At 43.2% G+C, this 22,817-nt stretch overlaps 1 protein-coding gene across 1 annotated transcript in view; it reads right to left on the reverse strand.

Annotated features, from left to right (window-relative positions):
• CLMP (CXADR like membrane protein) overlaps window positions 1–21,422 on the reverse strand; it is a 46,105-nt gene extending 24,683 nt beyond the window's left edge. The window contains exons 1-2 of the mRNA XM_021277005.4: window positions 21,321–21,422; window positions 20,816–21,158 (exon numbers count right to left, since the gene is read on the reverse strand). Of these exons, the coding sequence (XP_021132680.1) occupies window positions 20,816–20,963 (148 nt within the window). The 5' untranslated portion in view covers window positions 20,964–21,158; window positions 21,321–21,422. The remainder of the gene's footprint in view (window positions 1–20,815; window positions 21,159–21,320) is intronic.
• Between the last annotated feature and the right edge of the window lie 1,395 nt (window positions 21,423–22,817).

Raw genomic sequence — 22,817 nt, forward strand, 5'->3', positions numbered from 1 at the left:
TTATTTCTAAATCAGACAAAAAGTCCCCAGTCACATGCAGCAGCCAGGTTTTGCCAGGTTCCAGCCTAGAACTACCCTAAGACAGGGAACAAGGACCCCAAAACAACATCAGCTCTGCTGCAGACCTTCCAGTGGTCCACTTAATCCTCAACTTTTTGGTGCTGATTAGGAAGTCGGTCACCAGCACTGTTTGATGGACAATCCATCACTCCATCTCACAGGAGGCAGAGTAGGACAGCCACTTTGCCACAAGCTACTGAAAAGGATGATAGGAGAACCAGAGCCTTAAGGCTCTTCCATCCTAAAAAGGCAGGATCCCCAAACTATCTGCTCTTTGCATCTTCCCAAACATTGAGGAGTCACCACTGTCAGCTGCCTCCCTTTTAACCCCTGTTGGTTAACAGCATCCTCCTAACAGCTGGCAGAGCAGGTCACAGCCTGTGCCTTCAGCACACTCAATTCCCACCTCAGCATGGGGGAACTTGTCTTACACCAAGGCAGCTGTTCACTTTGTTGGCACATTAAAGCCAAGACCCTTAAGGGCTATTTTGATGCGTGGTGCCATGGTAGAAGTATAGGAAAAGCACTTTCATCAGACTTCAATACACTGCTCATTTCCTGCAGTCTCACAGAAAAGCTGTCACACCTGAACCAACAGCGTGGCAGTCAGCGGCTGTGATGTTCCCAATAGCATAGCAAAGGACTCCTTGCTCCCTGTGCCTCATTTTATGCTCAGTGCATTCAGTGGAGAGAACCCCGTAATGTGGGTTGATTATTTTTACCTTAAGCCTTTGCTGCAAGTTCCAAGAAAAGCCCTTCTCCCTTACGAACCAGCGACACCTCCCTGCATGAGGTTTCGGGGACAGCGGGGGGAAGGCGGTTATGTAAGGGCTGCAGGAACTGAGGGGGAGAATGAATGTCAAAACTTGCTAAAACACAAACCCTGGAGCCTTGCGGATTCCGTCTCCAACATCCATCAAACATGATTAATTTTAATGTCACAACATTTTAATGTCAATTACTTTTAATGTCACTGCTTCTTATTTACTGGTGCAACCACATTCTAGAGCTGATAAGAGATTTCCCCCAAAGAACTTTTAAGATCAAATAAAGAAAAATAAACGCAATAAGCACAAGCAGTAGCCTGGTGCCTCTCTGCTATTGTAAAGCTCTTGATGTGGTGAATCCAACTGCATTTCAAAGGCCAAGGCATTTGAAGAATAGAGCATATCTGAGGGTTTTCTGTTCAGGGTTAAATTACTACTTAGTAAAAATTTGCTTCTATGCATGTTTTCCAGACTACATCAATTTGGCTAAAGATGCCTATTAGATAAGTGGCTTGATATTTGCATTAGGCTAAGCCCCCAGACAATATTTTTAATGTTGCATAAAGTAGACAATAACAAAGTCCTAATCCTGGTTCTCTCATAATTTGTGTATAAAAAGACAGCACATAAACTTAGACGGTTGAAGAAACGGAAGAGCCTGATATTCAACATCTCCAGATTATCCAGTTGCTGGGGAAAAACAGAAGAGCTGAAGATTTTTGTAAGGCATCACATTAAAAATCTATGTAAATTAAAATCCGTTCAACTACTGCAAATATAAAAGCCTGCTATTTCATTCAAATTCTTTGCTTTCATTTGCTCTTTGGCAGAGACAGAGACAGCAGATAGCAAATAGGGAAAAGGAACACAGAACATGTACAAAAGATGACAACAAAAGAACAGAAACAGTGAAGTATGAACAGGGTGACTCAGCCTGCAGTGTTAGGCAGCTATACCTAAATACGCTATGTGGTACCTATAAATAGTACTATATAAGTGCTATATACGTGTTATTTGCTTGTTGCTTGCTATGCTGAAAAGCAATTAAAGCACCCTCCTCTGGATGCAACATGCAAATAGCTGCTGTATACTTAGAACTCAAGTGTTTTTAAAGACTTGATTGAGCCTGAAGAAAATTTGTGGGTACAGCTGGCAACAGCAAGACCTGTACACAGACTTCTGTCTGCGAAGCAATTTTTAAAAACAGTTGGAGATCAAAACCTCAAACTCCACGAGGTGTCTCAAAACAATTAAGGAAGTTTTCCTGTCCTCAGTCTTAAAACTTACTCCAAAGACAATTCAGGCCTCTAGTCTAATATAAAGCTTATAAGAAAAGGAATTTGCAAAACAAAGGAGCTAATTAAAGAAACTGAGGAATAGAAGTCAAACACCTGTGTTTTGAAGCATTGTATTAGCTACTGATGTTTGTAGCAACTAGAGATGATAAATTGATTAATCTGAATAAAAAAGCAATATTTTTATTTGAAAATGAACAGATAAAACAGCACACAACCAGTTATATTTTGTGCTCAGTTAAATGCAAATGTATATGAACAACTGAACTGAGATGAATAAGAAGGCATGAAAATACATCATTGTATAAACAAATTGCTTTGTTCGGAAGCAAACTACAGACTGCAGCTATTGTTAGGCCTTTTCCTATACATTATTTTGATCCTCGATAATTGTTTCAGTGTGGTTTTCACTTCTCAGCTACAGAAATTTTATTCCTGACACTTTTGCAATAGAAGTGATCTGGTTTAGTTTCTATCCAAAATCTGTTTGGAAGAACTGTCTCAGACCACAGGCAGTAGCATTAGAGCAGATTAATTTTTGAGGATCTGCTTGAAAGGAAGTTGGGAAAATTTAGCCAAAGCTTGACGCAACATTCAAAGCGATACTCTGAGCAAAGACTTTGCAATTAGGATCACCCTAAAGGAAGTGAGAGGAAGAACAAATAGCTTGTAGTAGTTTCCTAGGACAGTTTTTAAACAGATGTAGGCCACACTAGCAAGACCTGTTGGCCCCACAGCACCTTGACTGGACATAGGTGAGATGAACACATCATTTCTGGGAGAGGATTGCTGGTCCTGCAGGAGAAGTTACTGCCAACAAGAATAAACCCAAGCCAATAATTTGCATGATTTAAGAGTTCAATACAGACAGGGCTTGTGTTTGTAAAACAGATCACAGCTACCCTCTTTTCTAGAGCCTAAGAGAACACTGGATCCAGTCATTGATATACATTTATCTATCCACATTTGCACTTGTCATCTCACTTAATGGTAATGAATTATGCAGCTCTAGAGCTACTACCATTTTATTTCTAAAAGCTTCAGCCATGCATATTTTAAGACAGTGGCAGTTCAATGGGACATCTGACATGCTTGTTTCCACTAATACGTCACTGAATTACATCTCAATCCATAATACAACTGTAAGAATGAAATTCAACATTGGTAGGTTTTCAAAGCAGAATAGATGAGGTGGTTCTGGTAGTGATAGAGAACCCTTGAAAACAGGTATTTAACTCTATTATTAAAAAGAAAGGCCCACTATGAAGCTTGGACTTCTCACCCAATGAGAGCAAGGCAAGGACAGGCTTTCGCCCCCATGTGTGCTCCCCCCCAAACTCCTGCTGCTTCCCATGCCTGGAGCAGGGGCTGTCCTGATCTCAGGCCCCATGCAGAAAGGGGGAGGCTTAGCACGAGCCAGCCCTAGCTGTCAGCTGGTGTTAGGATCCAGGGCTCATTCAGAACTGGGGGTGGGATTTACATAACACGATGAGTTGCTTCGTTCTTCTCCTCTTTTTAGGGGATCAATCACAGCACCGTCTCCTGATCCGTGCAAAGCATCTATTGCATCACCCTTGTGCCTGAGTTGACCCAGACACATTGCTGCACATATAAAAAAAAAAAAAATTACTATAAAAGGTAATCAGGTAAAACATACAGAGGTGCCAAGAGATGCAAGACAGCGCATTCTGACAGAGCTGTGTGTACATCTGACAGCTAGCATAGCCCAGAGTCATCTCCCAGTTTTAAACAATTCACATTCCTTCCTGAAGCTAAATTGCGCTTGGCTGCATTGTTTCAACAAGCAGAAAGGCAGCCTTGTGCCAGGGGTTTGCTGCAGGAACCTTTACCCTGACCCAGACCAAGCTAAACTCTCCAGGCACAAGCCCTGAACAAAACAGCACATTGCCTTTGTTTACACACATTAGTTGCCCTGAACCAGGCAGAGAGAAACAGCAGGGTCGTGGTACTGCATGGAGACCTGAGCTTTGCAAAGCCACCTGAAGCTCTACAAAACTCCAGAGCTCAAAAGATTCCTCAACAGGATCCCCAGCCTGTTTTTGGTTTTAACTCTTTCAGTCTGAGAAATTCTCCTGCCCATCTTCTCTACTGCAGCCAGTTCAAATTCACTCAAGTTCAGCAGTTCAGACCTAGAGACTCAGCCAGTGCCCACAGCTTTTATATTAGATGTCAGGAAGATTTGTTTCCATGGAAGGATTGGTTAGACGTTGTAACAGGCTGCTCGGAGAAGTGGAGGAGCCACCAATCCTGGAGGTATTTAAGAGAGGCATGGATGTGGAGCTTAGGGACATTGTTTAGTGGTGACTTGGTAGGGTTAGGTAATGGTTGGATTTGATCTTACGGGTCTTTGCTGACATAAATGATCCTATGATTCTATGAATCAGTGTTTTAGATGAACTTTTAGTCATCTGGTCCAGTAATTCCTAGCTCCTTATTTTCATGTTCACTTTCAGGCAGGAGTCTGACTCACTGGCTGAATCTATGCAAAAAAAGTCAAATAGTTGTACATTAGAGTTACTGTAGAGTTTCCAAAGCATCTGGCAGACAGGGTCTGATGCAATTGTGACAGCTCACAGAAGTGAATCCAGGGCACGAATAACTATGGCAAATCTATGGGCCAGATGAAAAAGTGTGGCTAAATGAGTATATTAGCCACTTGCTGTTACTGAGTGCAGGGTGTCTAATGAACTTCACAAAGCATTATAGAATCATTTAGCTCAGAAAAGACTTAAATGATGATCAAGTGCCCCATTAACACAAGTGTGCATGGTTACACGGAGACATTTCTCACAGCATGTTTCATCTTCCTCTGACTTCCAAGGGTTTTGAGTTGTACGTTAAGGCCTTTTAAAGGCACATCATTATGACTTGTTCCCTACATGCACTGCCCACAAGTCTATCTGCATGTATCTGTAGCACTGGAGGCATACAAATAATGATAAATAATGCCTAGAAATCCACTGGACCTCTCTGCAGCTAGTACAGACGGTACCACAGAAAATGCTGATGCTAATTTGTATTTTGGATTAGGGCATTAGCCCTGAGTTTCATGGGGAGCCTGGTCTCATGTTCTTACATGAGAATAGGGGTAGTTTGTGGGGAAGGGGTCAAGTAGAGCTGTAAGGAGAACAAGATAACAAGGGGCTGGAGCACCTCTCCTACGAGACAGGCTAGGGGAGTTGGGGTTTGTCAGCGAGAAGAGAAGACTCTGAGGAGACCTTACAACAACCTTCCAGTGCCCAAAGGGGGCTGCAGGAAAACTGGATGGGGCTTTGGGCAGAGTGGGCTGGTGGGAGGTGTCCCTGCCCTGAATTATGTCCCAAAGTATACACTCAAGGGTATCATACTTAAGTTTCTGGAAGTCCCTACAGTACTGACTAGGAACAATTGGAAACATCTGGCCAGGGAAGAGTCCCTCCTGTTTTTATCCTGTTCCTGTATTCTTCCCCTCAGATCAGCACCTAATAATTACTAGAAACAAGATACCAGGCTAAGTGGGTATCCTAACCATTATTGTACCTCTTGTTCTGTAACACATTATATTAGATGTTGACATTCTGACTGGGACACAGTTATAATGTGTGAATCTTGCACTGATAATTAATGTGCTTTTTTGCTCTTCACTTGCCTTATCTGGACTGACAGGAGATACACACCCCCTGTCTCCCTGTTTCAAGCCCAGCTTTATCCTCCCAGCCTCAGCTTCCTGTGTTTCTTCATCTCAAGTGGAAAAGCTTTAACAGCTTCTTGACACTGCAAATACTTTATTTTTGTTTGCCTAGTAGAGGGAGAAGAAACCAAATGGCCCCATATGGGGGACGACAGCAGTGTATTGGCCCCAGACCACACAAATCTCTGCATCTGGCCCTCCTTAACATCTAGAAACGAAACCAGAGCATCTGTGTGCCAGGCAGAGGGTCTCATCTGACAGTCCTGCAGAATAATCACAGCAACACGCACCCACTTGCAGGGTCCTGGCTGATCCTCAAGGCTCATTTGGGATGAGTATAGGTAGCAGCTTGATTGGAGCAGCCACAGCAGGTTATCTCAAGTAGGATTTACGGTCTGGTTTGTCGTGAGGCCAGTTCCCTTGATCTCATGCAACCCCGTAAGTTAACAGCCAGCTGCTTCTGGCATCCTGCAGGATGGAAACTGCTGTTTGGGGGGATGGTATGAGGGGAGGGGACTTGTCATGGTTTGCTCAGAAATGTTTTATTCAGGCTGTTTATCCTCAAAAGAGCATTTTCCTTTTAGATTAAAGTATCTGGATTCTGTTTATTCTAAACACAGGAGACAGGACTCAGGCATTTCCTCTTTTAGGAAGTATGGCTGAGCATATTTCCTACAAAATTTATAAAGAATTGAAGTAAGGACTTCTATGGCTCCTGAAGACTTCAAACTCATCTTCACTAAATGCAATGAAGGAGCCACAGCTCTGTCACAGCACAGTTGCAACGCTTGAAATACAAATGAAAATAGACAGCAGCTACAAGCCCTTTGAACAGACAGACCAACTAAAACATAATCAAAGTATTTACCAATACTCTGCACTGTTTTGTCTGAACACCATAAGCCACATCATATAACAGACAAGGCACTTCCCTTTATACAGATGGGGAAACCAAAGCTCCAAGAGGACTCGTAAAGCCACCTGCTGGGATTATAGCTGAGATGACAGGCAAAGTAACAAACAGATTTCAACATTATCACTGAAAAGTTCTCATCCCAGTTGATTGCAGAGTCACCACTGCAGCTGGAAGCAGAGCCACAGATTCCTGCCTCCCCATCTCTTCTATTTAGAGACAACTATCTCTCAAAATGAAGATAGCATCCATTTTTTATGCCATTTTTCATGCATTAGCCACTGCACTTTGTATGGGAAGTCTCTATCTCCACTTTAAGCACAAGGAAAGTGCCTCGCTCCGTCTTGCAGGAGACAGGAAAGCTGGATAATGAACAGAGCTCCTCTACCCATAAGGCCAACCCATCTCAGCTTCCATAGCATACCTCTGGACTGATGCAAGTCTCATGTTTAATCTCTCAAAACTGCCTACGACATTTTCCCTGGCATCTACCCTCAACATTCATATATTATGCACTACTTTCTTCTGGATTCAAAGTAGAGAATATATGAACGGTGACTGCTATTTAAGATGTCTGCAGAAATAACATCTATCTGCTACATCAAGCCTTCCCCATCTGCACAGCCTGAACATAACCGATGGTGTGTGTTTATAAAGCATGCATAATCATTACCTGCTCAATTACTGTTGTTATAATGCATGGTTTAGCAATAAGTGCTACCAATTGCAGGGCTCCACCAGCTCCCTGTATTAGGGGGATTCTTCATGTTTTGTTTCTAATTCTGCATCATAATCAAGCCCAAATTTTATGCATGTTGGCTCAGGATATTTTCCTTTCCTTTACATTATCAGTCTGCTTGCCACATCCTTGCTGAAGGGGATTCCTCACTGTAAGTTCTTCTCTTGGTAGGGCAGGATGGCCTCTTTTGGTTGAGGATTATAGGCTCTGACAGTGCCGAGACAGAAAAATACAGCCCTAGACTGATTTAAAGCAATGAGCAGGGCTGTTCCCCTAAGATCAGTTATATGCAGCTACCTACCATTTTCTCCTCCTGTAACTCAGACCCACTCTGTACCTGGCCTTATCCACTGTTAGCAAATCACAGACCCAATGACCATATCCACTCCTTCATGCACTGTATTTAAAAGTGAGTTAGTAATTTTAAATACTAACGATGATAGCACACTGCTGCTTCCCCTCCATGGAAACCAAAGCATTTTACAGAGTCATGACAGAAGTGACAGATAGCTGGGGCAGGGACACTAAGGCATAAAGGAACAATGAGACTTGGACATACAAACTAACAATGTCACAAACCTGGCAATTTGATCATATTGCCAGGCAGACTCATACTGAAATGGTACTAGAGGACCTTTCAAAAAGAGATTTTCCATGAGCTCAGCTCTGAGCTAATCCAAAGAGAATCATCGGGGGGGGGGGGGGGGGGGGGGAAGATGTTTTATTTCTTCCATTCTGCTCATAGCTGAGCATCATAAGAGAAGCTTTTTCACCAACAAGGATGGAGAGCCAGTGCCAATTCTTCCTTGAATCATCTCCACCCAGGAAAGAGGAAATTCCTCCCCTCCCAAATACTAAAGACATTCCTGGGTCAGTCACTACATCAGGTACTTCCAATGCAGTGATTTTCCGCCCCACTGCCAGAAGCTGGAGATTTACAGCAAACACTCCAGACTCCATCAAAGGCTTACAAAGCCCCAAACCACAAGAGAAGATATGCATCTAGAGTTAAAAGAGCTTCAACAAATCCCAGGAATGCCTCACTGGAATGAGGGAAACCTGCAGCTCTTTTTTGAAGTTGCTCTTTTTTGGCCTCAGATCGGGTGTCCATGCACATGGCTGCAGAATACGAAGCACTTAGAAGGCCAAAGTCCACTGCACATGATTTTGCTCCACACAGCATCAGAGAGGTTGAAAATCTGCTGTGTGTGTAAAAAAACAGCCAGGTGTGGCACAGAAAGGGGCAAGGTTCTTACACATCTGCCACTGGCAAGCAGAAGTACTTGCATTCAAAGGATTCTCCCCATGGAAGTCTTCAAAATAAAGGGGGCTGGGCTCTGCCCAGCACATCTCCATCAACTTATGGCTTTAAAGTACATGGAAAGTTCCAAATGTAACTGTTTCAGCAGTAATAAATAAATAAATAAATAAAATGCTGTGACTTAACTGTTCATTTAATATATTTCAAAGCTGGGGTAGGGTGTGCTGTACACTAATGTTATATTATTTAAAACACTTGAACTGTATTTATTATTTCCTATATTTGCACGTCTCTAAAAGAAAGCACTAATTAAACTAAGTAGAGATTTTTGAAAATGCCCAGGTACCATGCTTTTAGAACAGCTTCCAAAGGGCCTGCATTATGACCTGGCAAGTTAAGCTTTAAATTAGTTCTTAGCACTTGCCAGGAATGTGTAGTTCCTGGCACCCTTCAGGTGTGACACACATCTGCTCTGTGCTACAGTAAGTCACTATTGTTAGCTGGGCCAGTGTTAAATAAAAAGCATAAAGAGCTTGGGTACTGAGAATAAAAACAAACAAACAAAAAAAACCCATACAAACTGAAACCAGATGTGTTCAAGTTAGTAAAATATGTAACTGAGAAATTGATGGGATATTTTACCTCTTGGGATCTTCAAATCAAACCTGTCTGTCTTTCTGGAAGAGATTTTACTCAAGTCCTTAAAATGAATGCAAAGATAAAGATGAAGTTCTTCCCCCTCCAATATACTCGAACAATTTTCGATGCTGCCCTCAATTTCCTTCCAACTGTCAGTGTGTGTAAATCAGGATCTCAAAGCTTTCACAGATATGCCTGAGAGACAGATTTCAGATATGTTCTTCTGTAGCTTTACTACGATGAGATACAGAAGCGGTGAGCAGTCCATGCACCCTAATTATACCATGGGGCTGGTCAGTATTTAGGGCCTTTTGCAAAAAATAAACTTGCTCACAGAAGCTGCTTTGTGATCTGGTGGAACAAACCCAGTTTACAAAAGCCCTTAGGTGAGCACCCCGGCACCACATCTAATTGTTCATCAGATGCTATTTGAGTATCTGAGGTTCCCAGCTTTCCTGTCTTCAAATCACATGAATTTATGCTCCAGAACTACCTTGCCTGGGTTTCACACGAGCAGATGTGAACCTGGTGCCTGGCTTTATACAGCAAGCAGGAAGAAAACTAGGTTTAAGACATTCTGGCTTGCCATGCAAGCTTTGAGTCTGCAGTGTTGTAGCAACAGTGCAAACAGGCAAGGAAATGGTCCCTGCTACAGAGCACTTACATCCAAGAAAATATCCTGAATATTTGCATCTGGTACAATAAAGCCCCGTTTGCTCTGTTCACAGCCTGGTTTTAGCTTTCCTTTCTTCTGGTGCTTTCACAGAAGAGAAGACACAGGGTAAGGAAAGATGTTTGCTGACAACTTGAAAAGAGAAACACCACAGCTTCCACCGCATTCAATGCCTTTTTCTAATGGGTACATACTCATTGCTATCCCACAATGGAAACAACATGCCCAAGGCATTACTAAATAGGAAAAAGATGGGGGCTCAATTAGAGGAAAAAAGTATTGTGCAATGCTGGATCATTAACTCCAGAGCAGAGGAGCTCGGTTTTGAACATCCCTTGTACCAGGTCACACTGGGACTGAATTAACTAACAGCTGCAGAATTATCTCCTCTCCTTACCCCAGGGCAAGCCTTGAGCTAAATGGAAGGAGCTCTGACAAAGCCAGATATGCTGGGATGCATTTGCCACAGGGTGACACTGATGGGAAGGCTCCAGAACTGCAACATCATCTTCACCCGTTAGGCTAGTACCCAGCACATCTTAACAGGCTATCACTTTGGCCTTTTATAGCATCATTTTCATCGAGTTCAAAGCACTTGCAGCTCATCAGGGAAGGTTTGCTTCATTTGTGAGGGCTTTTACATTTATCAGCCACAACAGAAGCTGAGGCACGCAGCAGTTGAAACCAACATTTTCAAATGCACCCCAAAACCTGGAATGATTAAAGGACACCCAACATTGCACATGGCTGGTGTGACCACATCAGGCTCATGGGTCCCTGGGCTTGCATCTTCAGCAGTACTGGCCCTTTATAACAAAGTTCACCACTTGAAACGGAGACACTCAGAACTAACAGGCACTTAAAAATGGAACGTGAAATTACTTAAATCACAGTCACTGGCAAAACCAGCAAGGGAATCTGGACATCCTGAATGCTGTTTTGACCAGACACCACTCAATTACTTAAAGCCCCCCTTTGGAAAAGAAATAAGAAAATAAGGCATTAGTCAACACAAAAGCTATGCTTTGTCTTGCTAAAATCCCCACTGTCTCCAAGCAGGAGCTTGAAACAATGGAAATGGAGAGGTTTTACCCACAGCACAGACCACATCAAGCAAGACAAAGCTGTGCTGTGGAAACATCGATCCAGATTGGACGGATTCAGTAAAACAGCTCCTTATGTGAAGTGCTGAGACTGAGGATTAGCAGCAAGTGACACCTCTGTCACGTCTGTGATGGGTGCCTATGAGACAGACCTACTCCAGACATGGGAAAAAAATGCCACAAAACCTTCAGAGCTGATGCAAGACTTCAGAGGCCTTGGAACAATAATGCCAAATCCCTCTGCTCCTACTTCAGAAGCAGAGGGTCACAGATCCTCAGTTGCCACAAGGAAGCTGAGCATTCCTCTGCCGTTGTTCTGAAACCTGCTCAGGCCCAGGGTTCCACTTAGCTCCCCTGTACATTTAGCTCCTCTGTAAATTCAGCCAGGATTCTAAATAACTGTCTAAGATGTCAGACCTGGTCTGCTCCTCATCTATCAGAGCAACAAAACAGCCTTCCTTCCCAGTGTTTGCTGAGCCCTGATTTTAGCTGGGGCCTTTAAAAGCTGCTATAAAGTAAATAAAGCAAGCACTTGCTAATAACCCTTCACTCAGCAGCCCCACTTCACTCAGAGCTTAGTGCAATCCGATGAAGGAAATGAAATGCTTCACTACGTGTGATTGAAAGCTGTGACACCATTTTAAGACTGTTTTTAACTTGAGCAGCCTGAAGTAATCTACCAAAGACATCTGTATATGAGGCTGTGCTCTGGCTTCCATTGGCAAATATCGAGGAGGAGCCAGACCTAGATGAGAACTTCCCCTAACACAGTAGATTAACCCTGCTAAAATTAAAGCAACTCCCGCACCAGATATCCCTACCCAGTCCAAAACATGGAAGGTAACAGGGTAAAGATATTCAGGGAATAAACTTACCAAAGCTAAGTGGTTTGACATTTGAATTCTGGGTTTGATTTGACTTGTTACAGTACAAATGAGAACTGCATCAGGGGAACTCACACCTTCAGCCCATGGCACACCCCGTTTTCTACCAGGCAGTTTTCTGATCAGCACGAATGGCTGCCTCCTTTACTGACCACACAGCTAAAAGCCACAAAATATTTAACATTTCTATTTCCCTGTTCCTAAGACAGCTGGGATGTGGCTGGGGTCAGTCAGTCTGACATTGCCAGTAGAGAAAACAGTCAACTTCTGCCTCAAGGCACAAGCCCTAAGGAATTCTGTTTCCTCATCAGTCATTCCGCCACCACCCTCCAGCCTTCCAGTCCCAATAGGCTTTTTGAAGGGCATAATAGCTCTTAGCTCTGGGTAAAGCCCTGCAGCAAATCCTTCAGAATTACCTGAAAGTCAGTTGAACCCCTTCAGCAGACTCCTTACCCATTTTGAGCAAAAAAAGTTGGTTTTCCATGAGAAATACTCATAGTTTCTTACAAGATCCACAGAGCATTTAACAGATATTTGCTGAAGCTGCATGTCGCCGCACTGAAACGAGCTCAAGTGCCAGTAAATGCCTGAGCAAAATGAAGCAATTTCCTTAATATTACCCAACAAGGCAGGATCCACAGCAGGATTCCCAGCACCCCACCAGACGCTGGTCTTGAGTCTCGCTTCATCAGATTTGCTCTGGAATTACCCTACCAAAACTGATTTCCAAATCTGTCTCTGTACCTTTTTTTTCTGCAGAGGTTTGATAAATGGTCTTTTGTTCAGAAAGAAGCCCTGGTGGTGGAGAATGTGTTTTTTTCCTCTTGTCCCTGGAATTGTGATTGGAAATAATTGGAAGTGTCACTGGAAGTAATCAGAAGTGACAGTCCCTGGGCTATAAGGCTTTTGCTTCAAGTCTAACGATCCCCCCCGCAAAACAAAACCTAAATTTAAACAATGAAGTCACAAAGTGATTTGCCTTCAAGGTTGAAAACCCTGCAATTTTTTTTTTTTTTTGAAATGGAAAAAGTGCCTGACTGTTTTAGTTCAATATTCAAAGCTTGCTCTGTTGTACGAAAGATTCCCCCTGCACACAAACACCCCACCATTTCCTGGCACTCGGCAGCCCTACCCCACAGATAAAGGCTTCCATCTATATTAAACATCTCCATGGCTTTTAAAATTTTATCAAGGCTTAAAAAAGCAAAAAAAAAAAAAAAAAATAGCCTAAGCAGTCTGAGTTATGAGACTCAGCCAACATGCATCTCATAAATATTCTGAGTACTGGAAAACCACCTCATTCTGATGTTTTTGCTGAGGCACATAGGGGGAAGGGAACATAGCCATTTGATTTTTCATACACCAGTTCCGATGAGGCCTCTCACCAGCCCCGTTCATGCTGAATGCCATCCAGGCAGGCCTAAACACCTGCAGCCCACAGTTTTTGTGAGGACTCCTCTGGTAACAGCCATTCACGTCATGAGTGACGTTTCTCAGCACACTGGTGCTCTAAAACCCATTATGCCGTTTTTCCTAATCAAGAATATTATTACTAAGTAAGAATAAGTCAAGCCTTCCCATCCATCCCTCAGAAGTCATCTCTCCAGATGACAGCTCAAGACACTCAGCTTGATAAATCATGGCTGATGGATTCAGCTGTTTGCCACTGATCGCTTCTCCCATGTTTTAGGGCATACTAAAAAGAGAAACGAGTCAGAGCTGCAAGGGTTCAAAACATGCAGCAGTATTGCTATGTTGTCATGAGGCAGAATGCACCCACCTGGGCCTTCGTTTCCTCCTCTGCTAGGTGGGCTTCCTATATTCTCTACCCAACTGTTTGGACTAAATCAGCTACCCAGAGCTTTATGTATTTATGGCACTTGTCACAAAGGATGCTACAGCAGCAGCAGCAATGCCATATTACGGCACACCACACACAGTCTAGTCATTGCCAACAGTTGCCTCTAACTATGCACACTCCATTTCAGAAAGACTGCTCCCAGGAGAGCTGCCTTCCTTCTACAAATGCGTATTTTAAGCACAACAAAAATTTCACTGACCTTTTCCTACCCTAGGCAATTAAACTGCAGGCAGTAAGCTGAGCTTTGGCCTTTCCACCTAGTTAGTTGGGAACAAGTCACACTAAGGCTTCATACTCATTTTGCAGCCTCTAAAACGTGGATGTCAGCTACATGGGAGAAGAGCCAGGCTGAAAATACCCTCTGCAATGTATATCGATTCTTGCAGGACAGCAACTCTGACATCATGAATCTGTGTCTGGGCCATTAAGAGAAATGCTGAGTTAGCACAATTGCCTCCTCCCCCCCCCCCCCTTTTTTTTTTTAAGCTGTCAAACACTTCACTAGAGAAGGTGAAGCAACAGGTGAAGGCAAGACTTGTCATGATTTTTTTCATCATTCACCAGCTTCAGCACATTTCACAATTGCTCAGTCCTCATCATAACTTGTTGCAAGAAGAAAAAACTTGTTGCAAAGACAAGTTAGATTTCCCTTACATTAATCCCTTCTCCATTTCACACGGAAAAGCTGAGACACCAGAAAAAGGTGTATGAGAAAACCTAGTAGTGGTGCTGTGCTGAGGCAGGACAGGACCCATCCTCCTTACATATTCTCGTTGCTTTTTCCAGAACCTAGTGAGCTTCTGGGGAGAAGAAGCAACTTTATTTTCAACTGCTAACCCACAGCCAGAGCCCCCAGTCACTCCAGCATATACCTGCTGTATTCTGCCCAGGTGGAAAGCGCTTTTCAGGCAAGGTCTGGAGCTCAGGTTGGTAGAGGTAGCAGAGCTCTGCTCCCTAGTCATTCCACTCACACATACTGAATTACTGGATTAAAGGAAGAGGAGAGTAACAAAAAATAGAAATGTTGCATCCTCCTTCCTCCTGTTGACTTCACTTTCCATCACTTGGCACATTTTCCATTGCTGTGCATCCTACTCTCACTGTTTCTGCATTTACTACTACCCTGTCCTTTGAGGATCTATTCATGGACCTCTATGACCTGAGTTCACCCTTGGCTTTTTGCTGGGCTGCTTCTGTAAACTAACCATTTCTAAAAACAGATGAAGAAAGAGCTCGGGGAAAAGAGACCCAGTCGTCTTCCAGACTGGGCACCACCAACTTCCCACTGCACCCAAAGTAGCCTCTGTTTTGTAACACATGAGTGCAAGCAAGACGTGCACAATATTAAGTGCATAAGAGCCAAACTTGTTCTACAGACATATAAAGCCCATTGCAGACCTGCACTGCATGCAACATACACGAGCAATGCTACTGCCTTGGCTAACCAAGGGGAGTAATTTAGCTGGAAACCTAAAATACACTTTGACTAAAGCTGTGGGAACCATTTCTGGAGAGAAGAGGCACAGCAAGCAGCTTGCAAACCCCTTCTTCGCTGGTACCAAACACACTCACAATCGTTATGTGCAAGTGTGCTTGCCACACGATGCAGAAAGCAGATTTTTGCCAATACACACACTTTGTCAGAGTGACTGTTTACATTGCTTTTCAGGCAGTTCCTACAAACTCAAACAAGTCGCAGACTGTAAACCTGCTCAGTTCCCTATAAAGCCCTGTATTTGCCTTGAGGAAGACAGGGGCATTTGTTGTGATCCAGAGGATAAACATGGGGATATCTCCAAGCCCGTTGTGCAATGACAAGCATTTCTGGGAAGCTCGCTCTGCTGTTACACAAAATGTCCTTCTGAAGTGGGCCAGAGCACCCCACAGAAACAGACCGCTAATTCTGCGGAGAGGAGACAAGGCCCAGTGTGGGCACAGTGGCAAAACACCAGTTGTTTCGCATGGGAAATTCAGAAAAGTTGCCTCCCCGCACACACACTGTTTCTCATGATTAAAAATGAATCCATCTTCAGTGTTTCAACTCAACGTTGGCACGCTGCTATTCCCCACTCCCGGAAGATTACCTTTTTTCTCCTTTTCCTTTGTATGGTTAAACCGAAGAAAACAAAGGATAAAAATAACCCCCAAACCAAAACCAAGCATTTTAAACGTTACATATCTGAACTATTTCATGTAAAACAAAGCAGCACTAGAGAAAAATAGGCCACTTTTATGAAGTGCCTTGACAGAAAATATTTGATGCAAACCAGCCCTGGCTTTAAAAGAATTTTAGTGTCTCACAAGAAGTGTTAACCCTGATATCCTGCCAGATAGCAACTCACTCAATTATGTCTTGCTTCTTTGAATTCCCCCTGGAGCACCAAATGGGCACACTGCTTCTTTGCTCTTTCCCTATGTTTTCTTAGAGCAGTGTTGTACTAAAGAGCTCTCTGCTCTCTCCTAGAAGTAAATTCACACCACCAACAGTTCTTGCATACATCTGGTGTTTTGTTGACTGCATCTAGAGTTCTCTCCTGAAGAAAAATCAATTACATTAATTATCAATTACTTGAAGTTGTCTTTGGGAGAACAGCCTCCTTTTGAGCTAAATAAACCAAGAATAATTACCTGCATTCTTTCATAATCCAATGAAGGAAAAGATGAAATCCACATGGCAAAATCCTGTACAGAGCCCCTGTTCACAGCTATGCATTTTCTTTTTTTTTTTGTACTTCAGTCCTGAGCCAAGAATTTTTGTTAAGTGCTGAAAAAATATGGGGCAAAATCCTTGCCCCACCAAGCTTCTAACCTAAGGACACCATGAAACAAACAAAGGCAACAGAAAAAGACATTAAAAAAAGAGGCAATAGTAAGTATATTCTATATTGGCAACCTCAAAAATTTAGGAAATACCCAGATAAAAAAGTAGCAGAAATTAGATGAGTCAAATTTTTGTTTGCTTAAAACAGCCTCCCTTGTTTTTTACTAGTTCCAGGCAGAAGCATTCTATCACAACGAAAGCTTCCCAGTAACCTCACTGGGAGGAGTGCTGTTTTTTTATAACAGCACAGCAGTTCTTGGCTTTGCTGGAGTGTAGTGTTGCAAGGTTTTAGGAAGGGCCTCGAGCAAGTGTGACAAGGCACTGTGCAGGTTATCCATGCTCTTACAGCAGGAGAAAATACAAGTCTCAGAAGTCAGTCAGTATTCAAGCACAGCCCCAGGCTGACCTGCCACTGCCAAATGCTGCAGAGCAGCTTCCATTTCATCAAGGATTTTCAAGCTGGGATTCTGGTGGATACCTAGGCAAGCGCATGCTGTCAGACCCAATCGCTCATGCCAACAAGCACTACAGGGATTTGCACCATAACCTTTCCCAGCACAGTGAGACAATCAGGTCTTGGTGTTCAGTGCAGCAACTGTGTTCCCCTGGGACAACACTGTAAGAGAGCCATTGACCTCAGCTTTCAGAGCAGAGCTCGGCTACATCCACACAGAAGGTACTTTCGCCATTACAGCTGCATCCACTCCAGCAGAATCACTTCTGCACAATACACCAATTTTTATACACTGAGCACATCAGACTACCTAAAGCCAGACTAAATATGCAAGTCAGAGCCACCAGGTACACCTGCATCCATCAGCCTCGTACAATACATCCGTTTCCCTATATCACATATCACCGTACCCTACTCTTGTCTTTTCCCAAGGACACCATATGCAGAGGTAGTTAAGACTAGGCTCTCAAGGCATCTGTGCTTGGTCTTGGAGGTCAGACTTCTTTACATCCTGCTGGCTAGTCAGATTTAAAGAAACCACAAAGACATCTTTGCAGTTATTGAGGTTGAGGCTAACTGCAAAGGTAGGAAAGCAAACTTGACCGTTCCTCTGTGGAAAAAGAACTCCTGTGGGCAAGTAGCTGCCCGCTTCTCACAAAGCAAGAACTGAGCAATTAGGGCGCTGAGATGAGCAACCCCTAACGCTGTAAGGCAAAGGCTCAGTGTCAGCAGCAGGACACCAGAAAGCTGGATGGCTGCATGGGTTTGGCGCATTCTACTCCTTTGGATCTCGAACCCACCGGTTTCTGAAGGGCAAAGCACCTACACTAGCTGACAAGTTAAAAACAAATGTAATACCAAAGTCAAAGCAGACATACAAATATTACACACAAACATATTTGATTATAAGAAAATGAAATTTCCTTTTACTTTAGTAGAAGGTTCATTAGAAATATTCAAGATTGACTTGAACTAGGAGGTGGGAAAAGGTAAAGGAGATTTCCAGCACCTGAAAATTTAAATCAATTAAACAAAACATATGAAAAAATATTTACTAATTATTTTTACTGTCTGAAAAATAAACACTCCATAGTGAAGAATCAGGAATTTCCCTTGGAAACTTCCATTTTCATCTTTAAAATTACAGTTTGTTATATATGAAGCTTGAAACAAGATTTTGACCAGCCATGGACCAAGAATCAGACATCACAACTGCATGTACGCAAAATTGGCATGCATCACCATCCTCTCCATACTCCTTCCTGCTTCATTCACATAGCCTTCGCTACAGAAGCATGGTCTTGCTCTTGGCCACGTTTAGGAAAGTCTTGTCACATTTTAACAGCTTCCTTTAGTAATTGGCTACTGTTTGCTGCCTCCTCACACAGCTGTTCACTAGTCCCAGAGGTAAACAGCACAAAAGACAAGGACTGTATACACGTACCATTAATAATAATCAAAACCCAGCAGAGGCAACCTTCAAGGTTTACACAGCTTCTCTAAACACTTCTTCCCACATTACTCCTTCACTTTAACAATGAGCAAAAGCAAGCCACCACTGGCAATTCTGCACCCTTCTACTACAAATGCGCAATTAGACTTTCTCAAGGAAGCAAATCAGACCACTCAGTCTTGTTTTCTCTCCAGCACAAGCCATGAACAGGGACCACAATGATTCCTCTTCCCTAGAACATGCTTCTAATGGTGATAAGCGAAGCTCAACTTGGAGCACAAAGATCAAGCTGTCTGTTGACAAGACAGGTACAGCACAAGCAAGTCGAGGGGCAGGTCAATGACAAGGAGAAAAAGCATTTTTGGTTGTGCTGTGAGTCCTAGGAAGCCACTTATCCTCCCCTTGCCACAGCTGGGACAACTCCCACAGAGGCTGAGGAACACAGTTCATGGGTAAGTGCATAAACTCTTCAGGGCAGAGATTGTTGTTTCTTTTGGGCTTATGCATTACAAGCAATTCAGAGATCCCTTGATTCCAAAGAAATGGGAACAGTTAAAGCCCATTACGCTCCACAGATAAAACCAGTGCTAGTCACCCAAAGGATAGTTGTCTTGTCATTACAGCCAAAAGCACTTTTTCTGTAGCAACAGCTTATCCCTTTTGTTCCAAGCCTTCATCATGGGGCCTCTGTGAGAAGATACACCCTGTGAAAAGGGTTGGTGGATACTGCCATTATCCATCCTCTTTAATGAGGTAAGCAACCTTGCCTTCTGTTTCCTAATTTTTAGAGCCACTTATTAGCCATTTCTGCACAGCAGACTCTGCCCATGCACCTCTAGCAGAAGCCCAGGTGTACATCCAGTTCTTGGTGCCTCATCTCAGTCTTCTTTAAAGACCACCACATTGTAAAGGTAAATGTGCAAATGTGAGGGGGGGGGGGACACAAACTGCTGCCTGCAATCCCCTAAGGATTCTTCAACATGTTCAATTTCCCTCGTTCCTACAGATAAAGCCTTTGCTAACAACAATTCCCAGAGCAAAAACATTTTCCATAATATATTCAGCAGCTCTACAGATGCTGCCTTTCTTTTGGACATCTAGAAAGCTGGCTAGTTCATGTCCCACACCCGTGAGACACAAACAGGTCTGTGTTGTACAGCATTACTTTTTAGGATCCTATCTGAAACCCCTTTTAACTGTGTCCACCCACATCAGTCCCTCACCATGTGGGGCACAACTCTTCCATGGGAATCAAAGACCTGACCCCTTCCACACCTGCGTGCAGGTTTCTGGGGGACAGAAGGACCCAGGAATCACAGCCCTTGTTCAACCACAACAGATCTCAGAGCTGTCTGCTTGTCAGCACTATCTTGCGAGCAGAATGGAGACAGAAGCTCACTCATCACATTACAATGCCTCTGGAGATACAGATACCCAGGCTGTTTCTGAGTCACTCTTGTAGGCAAGCCCCCCTGAAAGACCTCAGGGCTGCAAACCCTTTCTCCATAGGCTATGGATTTAACAAACCTCTCTTTTCAGCCCTTCTACCTTCACTCCTTCCTTCTTTTAGTGTTTTCTCTCTAGTTTTCTTCTCCTTCACTCCTATTCAACAGGAAATCTCTACCTATTTTCTTTCAGCAGCCCTTTTCCCTCCCCGTTTCATGCTGTCTCTTTTGTTTTTCCCCCCTTTCTCCCTTCTCCCATCCTTTTCCCCCTGAACTCCTCCCTCTCGCACTTCAACACATCTGTTTTTAATCTGAGGCATCAATTGGAAACAATAACCCCTTTTCATTTTAAAAAACTGAATGTTAAAGCCTCGAGCAAAGCAAAACAGTTTAACAAATTTGACACTATGCTTGGAACAAAGACATTTTGTTCACTTTGTTTTGTTACAGAGGCTCAAGCCCCTTACTAGTACATTGTCTAAAAGTGCTGCCCTTTTTAAACAAAAACACACATTCCTAAAGGAGTCTGTTCGACCACCACTTCTAAAAAACGATTCCAGATATTAAAAGATCTCTGGCCATCAACCTGCTAATAACCAAAGCAGCGAGAAAAGCACCAAACGACACTGAAATTGGAGTTTTCCATAAAAGTTTTTTCTTTGCAAACCCGTTTAGCTCATCAGGAATGAATTTCAGTCGCGCAGAGAGGGCGCATGGAAGTTACATTAAACACTGAACACCAAAAAGCCAACCTACCTAAAAAGAGGATGGAAAGTGCAGACATTCCGTCTCCAGGCAAGAGGGGGACTTTTCCTCCCTTTTTCTTCCTTTCTCCCAGGAACAGCAGGCAGACCTGCACAGGATTCAAAGGAACGCCTCTGGAATGCACCGAGTGTAATTGCATCCATGTGCCAGAAAAATAACCAACTTCACTCTTTCTTCCCTTCTGCTATTCATCTCCTTGTCCATATTCCATCCAAATTCAGCGAGAGCTTTTAGATCTGCGGCTGGTAATTCAGGCCCTTGAGTTTGTGGACGAGGAGAGAGGCAGTGCAGCAAGGAGTTCACATCTCCAGCAGCATAGAACAATTTTGCATGTCTGAAAAGAAAAGGAGAGAAGCAGGGGAAAACACTGTGCTCAATGTTCACCACATGGCTGCCTCCCAGAAGAGCCCCTCCCTACCATCAGCTGGGATTAATAGTGAAGACCAGTCATGTGGGTGAGGTAAAGCTAACTTCTAGCAATAATATATATATTTACCTTTGGGGGAGAAACAAGAGGATTTCTCTAGTGTCAAAACAGTTAAGTTTGGAGGCAGTAAAATTCAGCATGGAAAAAAGAATCCGATTCGTCACTCAAGGGCTGGAGACAGACTCTCTCGGAAAAAGCACACATGCTCTGCGGAGTTATAAACACTCACGTATATACATTTTATACACACTATATCTTTGTAGATAGTAAGCTACAGAATTAAAGCTTTTAGTCTTACTGGAAGGATTTCTCCTGTCTGGTTTATTATTTTCTCTTTGAATAAATCTGAGTTTCTAGGATAGAAAAATCCTAAAAATTCATTTAATCACACATTTTATTGGTTCTTACCCAACTAGCAAAAGGGCCAAATCAAGCAAACATTGTATATCTACATTTAGTGACCCCTCTGGATACAATTCATAAGGGATACCCTCAAAGGCATTTTAAACCCGAGCAGCCTCCCTTCAGCCTCACACTAGTGCAGTCAGTAAGCAAGCTTAAAAAGCCAGCTTAAATATACCATATTTTCTGCCATTGCTGCAGTTCAGAGAAAACTCTATTTCCATAAGAAGGATAAAATTTAATAGAGTCGAGTTCACAGATGGTTTTGACCGTCTACAGAGCCGAAACAGGCGGAATTGAACTTTTTTAATGCCTCGCTAACATTTCTAAATCATCCTGCTCACAGCGAGGCCATGGAAGCAGTGTTTGACATGTGCACATATGTGCCACTGTTCCGATCTACAGCACTTCACACATACAGGTCGTGCTTACACCTTTACTTCCACATACCCTGGGATACATCTGCTTTTCCGAAAAGCAAAGCACTCCCAGCTAGTCCACTTGGGTATCAACAGAGTAACACAAACACCACAGGGGCTGTAAAACCAACCAAGTGTCTGAGTAAGCATTCGGGTGGCTGTCTTGTGCTGACCTGTGCTGCCACAGCTTTGCAAATCCCAGGACCCTAACTAGATGATTTAAACACGCTGAGGTGCATCTATACAAGCAGCAACTGTACATTTTCTAAGCACAGGCACACTCACACAGCAATGTCCAAAATGCACAGCTGCTTGCAAATCAAGTTGACCCACCTTGTGCAACTTGGGACTGAAGGAAAGCTTTGAAGATAAAAATCCTCTGCTTCAGGAGCACTTATGAACATATCTGTAGGAGGACAAGCAGGACATATGCAAGGTTGCTAGCCTGGAGCTTGCAAGCTCTGACTTCAGTCTCAGGCTCTCTTAGTAGCTCCCTGGGCAAGACCATCACCATTTAGTTTCTAAATGGGTATCCCTGTAAAATCAGAGTCAGCACGCTGCTCTCCCTCTTCAGGGATGAAAAAGACAGCATCATTAAGTCCACAGTGAAGGGTACTATGTTTAGAAGCTCTATGGGCCTTCATTATCTTGGCTCTTTGTTACCATACAAGCTTTTCAAGCATTCACTGGAAGATGGGAAGCATTGCCACCCCAGACGAAGTGAGACTTGAGATTCAGGTAAATA

Source organism: Anas platyrhynchos, chromosome 25 (genome assembly GCF_047663525.1).
Source record: "Anas platyrhynchos isolate ZD024472 breed Pekin duck chromosome 25, IASCAAS_PekinDuck_T2T, whole genome shotgun sequence".
In the NCBI taxonomy this organism is placed as follows: Eukaryota; Metazoa; Chordata; class Aves; order Anseriformes; family Anatidae; genus Anas; species Anas platyrhynchos.